The 11,470-nt window shown below is 35.9% G+C and overlaps 2 protein-coding genes across 2 annotated transcripts in view; both read left to right on the top strand.

Moving 5' to 3' along the window:
- The window catches only part of LOC103592464 (CCR4-NOT transcription complex subunit 1-like), a gene marked incomplete at its 5' end in the record, with an annotated part of 14,088 nt that extends 9,660 nt beyond the window's left edge, over nt 1–4,428 (top strand). The window contains one exon of the mRNA XM_008575198.1: nt 4,369–4,428. Within this exon, the coding sequence (XP_008573420.1) occupies nt 4,369–4,428 (60 nt within the window). The remainder of the gene's footprint in view (nt 1–4,368) is intronic.
- Nucleotides 4,429–10,502: 6,074 nt separating this feature from the next.
- The window catches only part of CNOT1 (CCR4-NOT transcription complex, subunit 1), a 42,490-nt gene continuing 41,522 nt past the window's right edge, over nt 10,503–11,470 (top strand). The window contains exon 1 of the mRNA XM_008575191.1: nt 10,503–10,648. Within this exon, the coding sequence (XP_008573413.1) occupies nt 10,535–10,648 (114 nt within the window). The 5' untranslated portion in view covers nt 10,503–10,534. The remainder of the gene's footprint in view (nt 10,649–11,470) is intronic.

Raw genomic sequence — 11,470 nt, 5'->3', positions numbered from 1 at the left:
AAAAAAAAAAAAAAAAAAAAAAAAAAAAAAAAAAAAAAAAAAAAGAAAGAAAGAGGAGTTGAGCAAAAGTATCAGCAGTTTAAGACAATCCATTGGTCTTTAAATCCAAATTATTATACTACTTATAATATGGATCCATTTGAGTTCAGTTTTTGTATATGGTATGAGATAGAGTTCCAAAATTTATTCTTTTACCTGTGGATGTTTAGTCGTTCCACCGTTTGTTGAAAAGACTTTCCCTTTTGTATTGTCTTCTCAATAAAGCAGTTGCCTATAATGGATGGATTTATTTCTGGTCTCTTAATTCCATCTGTTGATATATCCATCTCTTCTTACGTCACTACCACACAGTCTTAATTACTATAGTCTTTTAGTAAATTTGGAAATTGGGAATCATGAATATTCCAATTTGTGTCCTTCTGTTTCAGAATTGTTGTAGCTATTTTGGGTTCCTTGAATTTCCATGTGAATTTTAAGATCAGCTTGTCAATTTCTGCAAAGAAATTACAAAGAAGCCTGCTGGGATTGTCGTGATGACTATGTTGAATCTTTAGATCATTTTGGGGAGTATTGCTATCTAAATACTACTAAGTACTCTGATCCTTTCATCTGGGATATCTTTCCATTTATTTAGGTCTTTAATTTTGTTCAGTGATATTTTATAGTTTTCAGTGTACAAGTCTTGCACTTGTTAACTTTATTGCTTAAGTATTTTATACAAGATCATGTCATCTGTGAATACAGATAGTTTTTTGTTGTTTTTTTGTTTTGGTAGGATGGCTGGTACAGGGATCGAACCCTGTACCTTGGTGTTATCACCACCATTCTCTAACCAACTGTGCTAACTGACCAGCCAGAGATAGTTTTGTTTCTTCCTTTCTAATCTGGATCCCTTTTTAGTTAGTTTTTTTTTTTTCTCCCTTGCTTAATTGCCCTAACATGAGCCTCTAGTATAATGTTGAATAGAAATGAGGAGAGCAGGACATTCTTGTCTTGTTCCTGATTTTAGGAAAAAGTATCTAGTGTTTCACTATTAAGTATGATGATAGCTATGGGTTTTTCATAGATGTACTTCATCAGGTTGAGGAAGTTCCCTTACCTTCCAGTTCAAGTTAGTTGAGTGTTTTTATCATGAAAGGGTTTTTTGCCCAGTACTGTTTCTGCATCTATAGAGGTGATCACCTGGTTTTTGTTTTTTATTCTCTTGAAATACAGTGTTGACTTTTGGATGTTAAACAAACCTTGCATTCCTGGGCTAAATCTCACTTGGTCATTGTGTATAATTCTTTTCCCATGTTTCTGAATTCATTTGGCTAGTATTTTATTGAGGATTTTGTGTCTGTATTCCTAAGGGATATTGTTTTGTAGTTTTCTTTTGTTGTATTTGTCTAGTTGTGATATTAGGGTACTATTGGCCTCATAAAATGAACTGATAAGAGCTCTCTCCTCTTCTAGTTTTTGTGAGAAGAATTGGTTTTAATTATTCTTTAAATGTTTGGTAGAATTCAGAAATTTAGCCATCTCGTCGTGGACTTTTTCTTATGGGTAGTTTTTTGAGTATTAATTCAAGTTGTATTTGTTATAGATCTATTCAGATTTACTGTTTCTTCTTGGTTGAGTTTCACTAGTTTGTGTCTTTCTAGGAATTTGTCAATTTTATCTAGATTCATTAATTCATTGGCATATAATTTTTCATACTTTACCCTTATAATTTTTCCTATTTCTGTAAGGTTGGTAGTAATGTCCTCTCTTCCAATTCCTGACTTTGTAATTTGAGTGTTCTTGGTCAGTATAGCTTGTCAATTTTATTGACCTTTTCAAAGAACTAAGTTTTGGTTTTGTTGAGTCTTCTCTATTGTTTTTTTTTTTTTGCTTGTTTTGTTTTCCATTTTTAAAACTTCAGCTCTAAATTTTATTTTTCTTCTTTTTGCTTACTTTGGATTTAGTTTGCTCTTTTTCTAAGGTTAGTTTGTTTGAGATCTTTCTTCTTATTTAATTGGGGTGTTTATAGGTTAAAATTTCTGCCTATGCACTGTTTTAAGTGTTTTCATTTTAATTCATCCTGAAAGAATTTTGTAATTTCTTTTGACCCATTGCTTGTAAGACTGTGTTGTTTAATTTGTTGTTTTATTTGTGAACTTTCCAGATTTCCTTTTGTTACTGATTTCTAGTTTTATTCATTGTGATTGAAGAACATACTTTGTTTGACCTCAGTCTCTTTAAATTTATTGAGAGTTGTGTGACCTAACATGGTGTATACTGGAGAATGTTCCATATGCACTTGGGGAGGTTGTTGTTGAGTATGTTTGTTACTTGTTTATGCTGTTGCTGAAGTCTTTCATTTGTTTATTTTTGTAGGTCTATGCATTATTGAAATTGGGGTATAGAAGTCTCCAACTGTTGTTTTGAATTGTCTGTGTCTCCCTTCGGTTTTGTCAGTTTTTTCCTTCATGTGTTTTGGAGCTCCCTTTATAAGTGCATATATTGTTACATATTTCTGATGGATTGATCCTGCTAATATAAAATGTCTTTCGCTGTCTCTGTTAACAATTTTCTTCTTAGAGTCCATTTTGTTTGATATTAGTATTGCCATTTTAGTTCTCTTTTGGTATGTCTTTTGGCATGGTATATCTTTTTCTTTTAAGTTATATGTGTCTTAATCTAAAATTTGTCATTTTTAGAGATCATATAGTGAATTATGTTTTTTGAATACAGGTATGTTTTGCATATCTCTGCCATTTAATTGGAGAAATTAGACAATTTGCATTTAACATAATGATCAATAAGGTCAGATTTATCCTTGCCATTTTGCTGTTAGTGTGTCTGTTTTGGTCTTCTGTTCCTACATTACTGCCTTCCTTAATGTTAAATAGATAGTTTCTAGTGTACCATCTTAATTCCCTTGTTCTTTCTTTGACTTTTTTCTTAGTGGTTGCTTTGGGTAATAAAACTAACTTTTTATTTATTTATTTTTTTAATTCTCAAAATTGATTATACAAATTTTGGGGGTTCAACATTGAGATATGTTGATCAAATCAATATTGTTACAAATCATAATTATTATTTATGCCCCTTGTCCAATCCCTCCCCATCCTCCTTTCCCTCCCTCCACCCCCCTCTAATCACCCTAGATTTCTTCTCACCTTCTGAAAGAATAATGGTTACTCTGTTCATTTGCTGCCCAAAAGATCTGTCCAATGCTGAGAGGTGTGATCAGGTCCCCCAATACTATCATAGAGCAGATGTCTTTTCCATCACTCTGAAATGGGCTCTGTGGAGAGAGACATCCTCCTCCTTTCTTTCTGCTGGTGACTCTCCTTGTGTTAAGGCACTCCAGTGGCTGGCAGACGATCTGCATGGTAGTTGTGGCATCTAGCCGCCTTCACAGCAGCCATGGTTATCATGGTGGCTGTGGTGAGCCACCCACATGGAGAAGATGTTTTTGGCATGCTCCTTGGTGCTGATGGTGTGCCTGGTTGTGGAGAATGTCTGATCCCCAGCTCCGTACTCCAGGTTCCTGAGTGGGTCCTGAGGCACTGGCACTGTGTGCCTGATTGTGGGAGGGGGGTTTGGTCCCCTTCTCCACGCCCCAGTTCCCCAGACGGGCCCGAGGCACTGGAGTGGTGAACCTGGTTGTGGGAGGGGGGGTCGGGTCCCCTTCTCCATGCCCTGGGTCCCCGAGTGGGCCCTAAGGCGCTAGCACAGGGTGCCTGGTTGTGGGAGGGGGGTCTAGTCCCAAGCTCCATATCCTAGGTCCCTGGGCGGGCTCCGAGGCACTGGCGCAGTGAACCTGGTCGTGGGAGGGGGGTTTGGTCCCCTTCTCCATGACCTGGGTCCCTGGGTGGGCCCCAAGGCGCTGGTGAGGTGTGCCTGGTTGTGGGAGCAGGGTCTGGTCCCCTTCTCCATGCCCTGGGTCCCTGAGTGGGCCTTGAGGTGCTGGCACAGGGTGCCTGGTTGTGGGAGGGGGGTCCGGTCCCCTTCTCAATGCCCCAGGTCAGTCTAATTCTGATTAATATCAACTGAATTTTCAAAGGATGCAAACATTTCCTCCTGTATGGATCTGTTCCCTTCCCCCTTCATTGTGCCATTATTGTCATACAGATTAAACCTTTATACATTGAGTGCCCATCAAGATATTTATAATTCTTGCACCATGCAGTTGTCCTTTAAATTAGGTAGAGATATACTGTCTTCTTTATTTACCTATGTACCTTTACTAGTATTTTTTCATATTGATTCAGGTTAGTGTCTGGTATTTTTTCATTTCGGCTAAAGGATTCCCTTTAATCCTTAGGGCAGGTCTGATAGCAATGAATTGCCTCAGTTTTTGTTATCTGGGTAATGTCTTAATTTTTCCTTTGTTTTTAGAGGATGGTTTTGCCAGATAAAGGATTCCTGATTGATATTCCTTTTCTTTCAACACTTTGAATGTTCCACCTCACTGCTTTCTGTCCTCCATAGTTTCTGGTGAGACATCAGCTGTTAATTTTATTGAGCATCCCTTGAATGTGATGAATTGCTTCTCTTGCTTCTGTTTTTTTATTCAACAGCTTGATTATGTTCTAGGTATGGATCTCTTGAGTTTATTATACTTGGAATTTGTTGAGTTTCTTGGATGTGTATATTAATGTTTTTCATCAAATTCAGGAAGTTTTCAGACATAATTTCTACAAATTTTCTCTTCTCTACATCTTGGATTTCCTTTATGTTTATGTTGGTACACTTGATGGTGTTGCACATGTCTCTTGAGCCTATTTTTTCCCTTTTTGTTTTCTAGTTTCTAAGGCTAGATAATTTTAATTGCTTGTATTAGTATTTTTCAGTTGCTTGTAACAGAATATTTGAAATGTATTTCTTACAGTTTTGGAGGCTGTGATGTCCATAGTCCAGGGGACACATCTGATGAGGGACTTGTTGGTTGGTGGTGACTCTTCACAGCAACCCAGGGCATCACCAAGAATAGCTGAGCAAGAGAGTGCTAACTCCTCACTTGCTCTCCTTTGAAAGTAATAAGTCCTCACAATCTGATCATCTCTTCAAGGCCCCACCTTTCAGTTACTATAGTAGGATTTGCCACCCTCTTAACAGTTACAGTGTGGATTAAGCTTCAGTGAGTTTGGGGGGGACATTCAGTCCACATCATTGACCTGTCTCCAAGTTTATGGATTCATTCTTTTTGCTTGCTTGGATCTGCTGTTGGACACCTGTAGTGAGGTTTTTGTTTCAGTTATTGTACTTTTTAACTTCAGAATTTTCTATTTGGTTCTTTTTTTTTTTAATAATTACTGTTGATGTACTATATTTCCTTTAGTTCTTTTGATATATTTTTATTTAAATGGGGTTTTTTTTGGTTTTGTTTTTCATGGCTGGCCAGAATAGGGATTGTAGCCTGGACCTTGGTATTATCAGCACCATGCTCTAACCTACTGAGCTTACTTGCAGCCTTTAAATATATTCTTTGAATCTTTTAAAATGGCCGATTTAAAGTCTTTGTTTAGCATGTCCAACATCTGTACGTCTTCAGGGACAGTTTCTATTGATTGCTTTCCCCCGCTATGGGCCATGCTTTCTTTTTTCTTTGCATGTGTTGTAACTTTTGTTGAAAATGGGAAATTTTAAATAATGTTGTAATTCTTGAAATTAGATTTTCCCCCCTTTCACCAGAGTTTGTTTGTTGTTGTTGCTCTTTTTTTATTTAGTGACTTTTCTGAATGAATTCTGTAAAGTTTATTTTTTGTCATGTTTGGCCACTGATGTCTCTGCTTGGTTATTAGCCTTATTGTCAGTTAAGATTGGACAGAGACTTCCTTAAACCCACACCTCAGAGTCAGTAAGCTAGTCTTTGCCCTGTCATTCTGTGTTCACATCAACACTAAGCTAGGCAACTGACAGCTGCACCTTAGTTAGCCTTTACATCCAGAGTTTTCCTTTTAAGATTTTTGGTTAGCCTGTTGTTTGCTCTAATTGTAATCTTCCACCTTGGGCAGCCAGAAAGTTAAAACAATTACCATTAGATGTTTTCTACAGACACCTCATGGAGGAAAGGTTTTTGCTGTGGTCTAGCTCTTAGGTCAAATAAAGACAGCCTTGCCCTTGTGTTCTCACAGGGACTCTCTAGACATGTGAAATAATGACAGTTCTCTGAGAACAAGGCTTTGAAGATGTTTCAAACCTGTTCTTGACCCTTCCAGTGGCTGTCAGGCTGCTGGCTTTCACTGTGATTGGGGGTTCTTAGTTTCCACCTCTGCTGTAGATGGAGGTGGAGCTAGAGATGAGACTAGGGCAAATTAGTATGCCAGAAAGCTCTTTCCTTAACTACAATTTAGTTGTATTTCTTGGGGGAAAAAAAAATTTTTTTTCTCAATTGTTGTAAACCTTTGGTTAATTTCCAGAATTCTGAAAAAGTTGATTCTGACATTTGTTTTTGCCAATTTTCTGATTTTATAAGGGGGAGAATATTTGGAAGTCATTATTCTGTCCTTTTCATTCTATATCTTATATATTTTTGTTAAGTTCTGAAACATAATAAAGTGAACACCTTTGGTTCTACTGTGTAACTTACCCTATAAAATGACCAGTCTTTTAGAAACTACCCTTGTCTTACTCCCTAACTCTGTTTACCTCTCCCACATAGATTTTGAATTTTATTTTTCTTGTAAAAAATTTCATGTGTATCTCTAAATCAGTGGTTCTCAACCGAGGGCAATTTCGCTCCCTCAGAGTCATTCGATATTATTTTTGATTGTCATAGCTGGAGAGAATGTACTTCTAGTATCTAGTGGGTAGAGGCCAATGATACTGCTAAACATCCTACTATGCACAGGATAGCCTCCCACAACAATGAATTATCCAATCCAAAGAACTCTATAAATTCTGAATGTTCTAAATCTTTAGGTTTTAAAGTTTTGCCTTTCACATTTATATATTTTAATACACCTGAAATAGAATATTCTGTAAAATTAAGTGTATTTTAGAATTGGATAAAATGTTTTGTGTGTGTGTGTGTATATTACCCAACTTCTGGGTTCTAATTTCTTTAGCCTAGTATATTAACATTACCTGTGTTCTTCAAGAATTTAGTAAAATAATGCATGTAAAATATTTAGTGTCCGTATTCATAAAAGAAATATAAATGCCAGAGAAGGAAAGTTATTCGAACTAATAAATGGAGAAGTCATTATGATGGAGTTGTAATCTTCAATGGATGCTAAAAGTAGTGAGCGAATATTTGAGGAGCAAGATAATTACATAGTTTCAAAGTATCTCCCCACTTATTATTAAAATAATTATGAAGGGGCAAAATAATACCTTTTCAGTGGAGAAACCTGGCAGATTCCACATTAATCTTTTGATCAAAGTGATCACCAGCTGAAACCTACATCATCATGAGCCAAAAGATAAAATGCACTGCAAAGGATACAATGTAATTTATGTGGTAAGGTTTATAATGCATAATCTGAATCTAAAATAGCAGACAAACTCAAATCAAGGGACATTCTACGAAATAACTATCTTAAGAAAAAAATCAGGGTCAAGAAAGACACGTAAAGAATTCTGAGGAATTCTTCCAGATTAAAGGAGCTAAAGAGGTGACAACTCAATGGAATGGAATGGATCCTGATCCAAGGGAAAAATAGCTGTAAGGGACGTTATGGGAATAATTGGTGTAATGTTAATATGGCCTATTTATTTTATCAGTGTTCAATGTCTGATTGTGATAATTTTATATGGTTATGTAGAAAAAAATATTTTTACCTTAGGGAGATACATGGCAAAATATTTAGGGATAAAAGATACATGATGGATCTAAACTTAAATGCTTCAGGGGAAAATGGTATAGAAAGAATGGTTAAACAAATAGGGCAGAATGTAAACTATTGGAGAGTGAAGCATTTAGGACAGTTCATTGTAATGTTCTTGCCATTTTTAAGTTTGAAATCCTGTCAGAAATAAGAAGTTACTCCAAAATAGGATTAATATTTTAATATACCATATTTTATCAATTCTAAAATGCCAATTTTTTTTATATTTTAACATCTGTGGGGGATGGCTGATTAGCTCAGTTGGTTAGAGGACCCCCTTATCAGCCAGCTACTCCCCCCAAAAAATTCTCTGACATGATATTGCTTTTCATTGGTGATGTCTTAAAAATTTTAATTGGTGGAATTATTTTGGTTTTGCACAGTATATAAAATAATGGTGTGCTTTATACAATTGAAGGCATTTTGGATTAAAGGCATGTGCATCATGATATACAGTCAGTTCTGTGCACCCATGGGTTCAGCTAACCAAATGTGGATCGAAAATATTCAGGAATAAAAGAATTGCACCTGTATTGAAACAATGTACAGACCTTTTTCTTGTCATTATTCTCTATATAATACAGTATAACAACTATTTATGTAGCATTTACATTGTATTAGGTATTATAAGTAATTTAGAGAAGATTTAAAGTATATGGGAAGGGGCTGGCTGGAAGGCTCATTTGGTTACAGCACAGCTTTGTAACACCAAGGACAACGGTTTGGATCCCCAAACCAGCTAGCTGCAAAATAAAATAAAATAATAATAATGTATGTGGGAGGATGTGCATAGGTTATATTCAAATACTGTAACATTTTATACAAGGAACTTGTGCCTCCGTAGATTTTTGGTATATTCAGGAAGTCCTGGAACCAGTCCCCCCACAGATACCAAGGGACAACTACTGCAGGTAGCCTGTTTCCATAACTATAGCATAGGTCTCTTTGGAACAATTTCTTTTTAGTTTGTTCTGCCTTTGTTTTTATGATTGGTAAAACACAGACATAACTTTAAAGTTAAAGATCTAAAACAGGGTACATTTGGAGGAGCCTTTCTTTAAACTCTGTTACCTCCACGTTGTTGTCCCCTTCCATAGGTAACCATTTTCATTAATACTTTTGGGTTATCTTTGGATTTTGAAAACAAATATATATATATATTTGTATATTTCTTCCCTTCAGTGTGGAAAAGCTAGTGTATTATACTACCTTTTTACAGGTACAAAAATTACTCTTTTATACCTTGCATCTTTCATTTGATCATGTATCTTAGAGTTCACTTTATAGAGATAGAGAACTTCCTTATTCCTTCTAATTACTGCAAAGTACTCCGTTGACTGGATATTCTGTGCTTTATTAACAGATCTCCTGTTGATGGACATTTTGATTGTTTTCACTCTGTCTCACAAATAGTGTTGCAGTGTTTAATATTCATCATCTTTGCCAATGTATATTTGGGAACTCTAGAAGTGGAATTACTAAGTTAGTGGGTAAATACATGTGTAATTTTGTTAGATTTTGCACAATTTCCCTGCATAGGAATTTCTCCATAGCCTTGCTAATAGAGGATGTGCTAAACTGCAAGGTGAGATGGTATCTCTGTGAAGATTGCTTCAGATGGATGCTTGGGTCCTTATATTTGAAATGCTTTTAATTGTTTTGAGCATCTTTTGGAAACTAATGGTTTTTACTATTTGTTACTAAAGTAAGTAAGTAGACCCATACCTTTAGGAGTGAAAGTCTCCCTTAATCTCCCTTTTCTTTTCCATGGTCTGTTAATATTTTTCTTCTTGGCTTCAATGGACATAAAACAGCTCATTGTTACCATTGTATTACATGTTTGAACCATTGTTATTTTGTTGTTGGCACAAGTAAAAATATCATAGATTTTGCTTTAGTGATTTAATGTAGACTTACTTTAAGCCAATAGTAAAATTCGGAATTCAGAACGGAAGATTTAAGACAATATCGAGTTTGTGTAAGGTTTCTGAATAACAAAGGGGCCTCATAGTTTTATGAGGCAATATGAGCAACCTAGGATAGGAAGGTGGGCTTTTCTGCCAAATAATCATTTATCCTACTTGACATTTGTTTTAGAGATCAGTCACTTTATATGCTTGCTAAATGTAGTTACTAGGGGTATGGTATTTTTATTTATACTTAGTGTGTTGGTTTTGACTGATAAACTAATGTAAAAACTGCTTGTCTGTTTGCTTTAATATGTCTAGGTTTAAGCATAATTTTTGACATGGTGTTTGAAGATAAGGAATGTCTCACAGGCTTTAGTTACAGAGGTGTAAATTAGTTTGTTCTTTTATTTTTTATATTTTTTTTGATGGCTGGCCAGTATGGGGATTCAAACTCTTGACCTTGATGTCACAAGAGAGCACACTTAACCAACTGAGCTGACCGGCCAGCCTTTAGAGTAGAAGTTTTTTTGTTTCTTATAAAAATTCTTTAAATTTTTCATTTATTTGTTTATTTTTTCCCCAGAGGTGTAAATTAGATAGTTTCAAGAAGAAACCAATGCCCGGAAAAATCCTAGTGATGAGTGACAGTTGCAAAGGGGTGGGGCATGGCAGACGTTTGGTCATATGTTCCAGCAAGTTTTCTTTATTAGAAAATTAGGTTGGTTTGTTTAATAGGTGTTCTGGGGAATAGCAAGTGATATTTTTCACTTTTCTTTTCTCTTTAGGAGTGTTTCTCAGGAGTTATCGGAAACCATCCTCACCATGGTAGCCAATTGCAGTAATGTGATGAATAAGGCCAGACAACCGCCACCTGGAGTTATGCCAAAAGGACGCCCTCCCAGTGCTAGCAGCTTAGATGCCATTTCTCCTGTTCAGGTAATTGAAAGCTACAATTGATACATCTGCATTTGTTCATAGACTTGGAATAGAATAAGCTTCTACATCATCATGAATAAATTATCTGAATTTATTACATTTTAGATAACTCCACGTCTAACATACACTTACATTGTAAAGGAGATCCATAAATTGCCATTATTTCAATACATTGAGAATAGATTTCAGTCATGAAGTGAGACATGACTCTGAAAGGAAAGATACAAAACAATTAGGTAAATGGAAAGGGTTTCCTTTTAAAATAAGAATAGTTAGACTCTTGAGAAATAAGCACTGCCTTTGAACCTGATGTGTCTTATTTGTAGCTTCACAGGCCAAGCAGTAGTGCTAGAGCATAACAACTTCAGCTCTCTTCAGCTCTTCAGCTGAACTGCTCTTTTAAAAACCAGATACATTTAAGTTACTCCCTGACATCAACCCCCCCTTCTCTCTGGGAGCAACGTATTCTGTTTCTATTTTTAGCTGCACTGAACGGCAGGTTCGGGTTTAAGAAAAGAAAGAGGCATTTAGTGATTCTTCAGGGGCTACTTTAAAAAAGGCATTTGCTTGTTGTTTTCTGTAATCACGAAGGTATAAAGTAGGCTGCAAACTAAGAAGCTTGGAAGTACGGTTATTTTTTTTTTTTTTTAAAGAAACCATTTTGGTGAATAGCATACCTTATTTCTGTTTTAAAATCAGTGTAGATTTCTCCAACCCCCAGCATTCTCAGATTTGATTAGTTTGTTTTTTTTTTTTTTTGTTTAATTGTTTTTTTCCTTTTTGTCTTTTTTCGTGACCGGCAACGGATCGCAACCCTCAGTG

Source organism: Galeopterus variegatus, unplaced genomic scaffold, assembly GCF_000696425.1.
Source record: "Galeopterus variegatus unplaced genomic scaffold, G_variegatus-3.0.2 Scaffold58, whole genome shotgun sequence".
NCBI classification, from domain to species: domain Eukaryota; kingdom Metazoa; phylum Chordata; class Mammalia; order Dermoptera; family Cynocephalidae; genus Galeopterus; species Galeopterus variegatus.
This window is presented reverse-complemented; position numbering and strand designations above follow the sequence as displayed.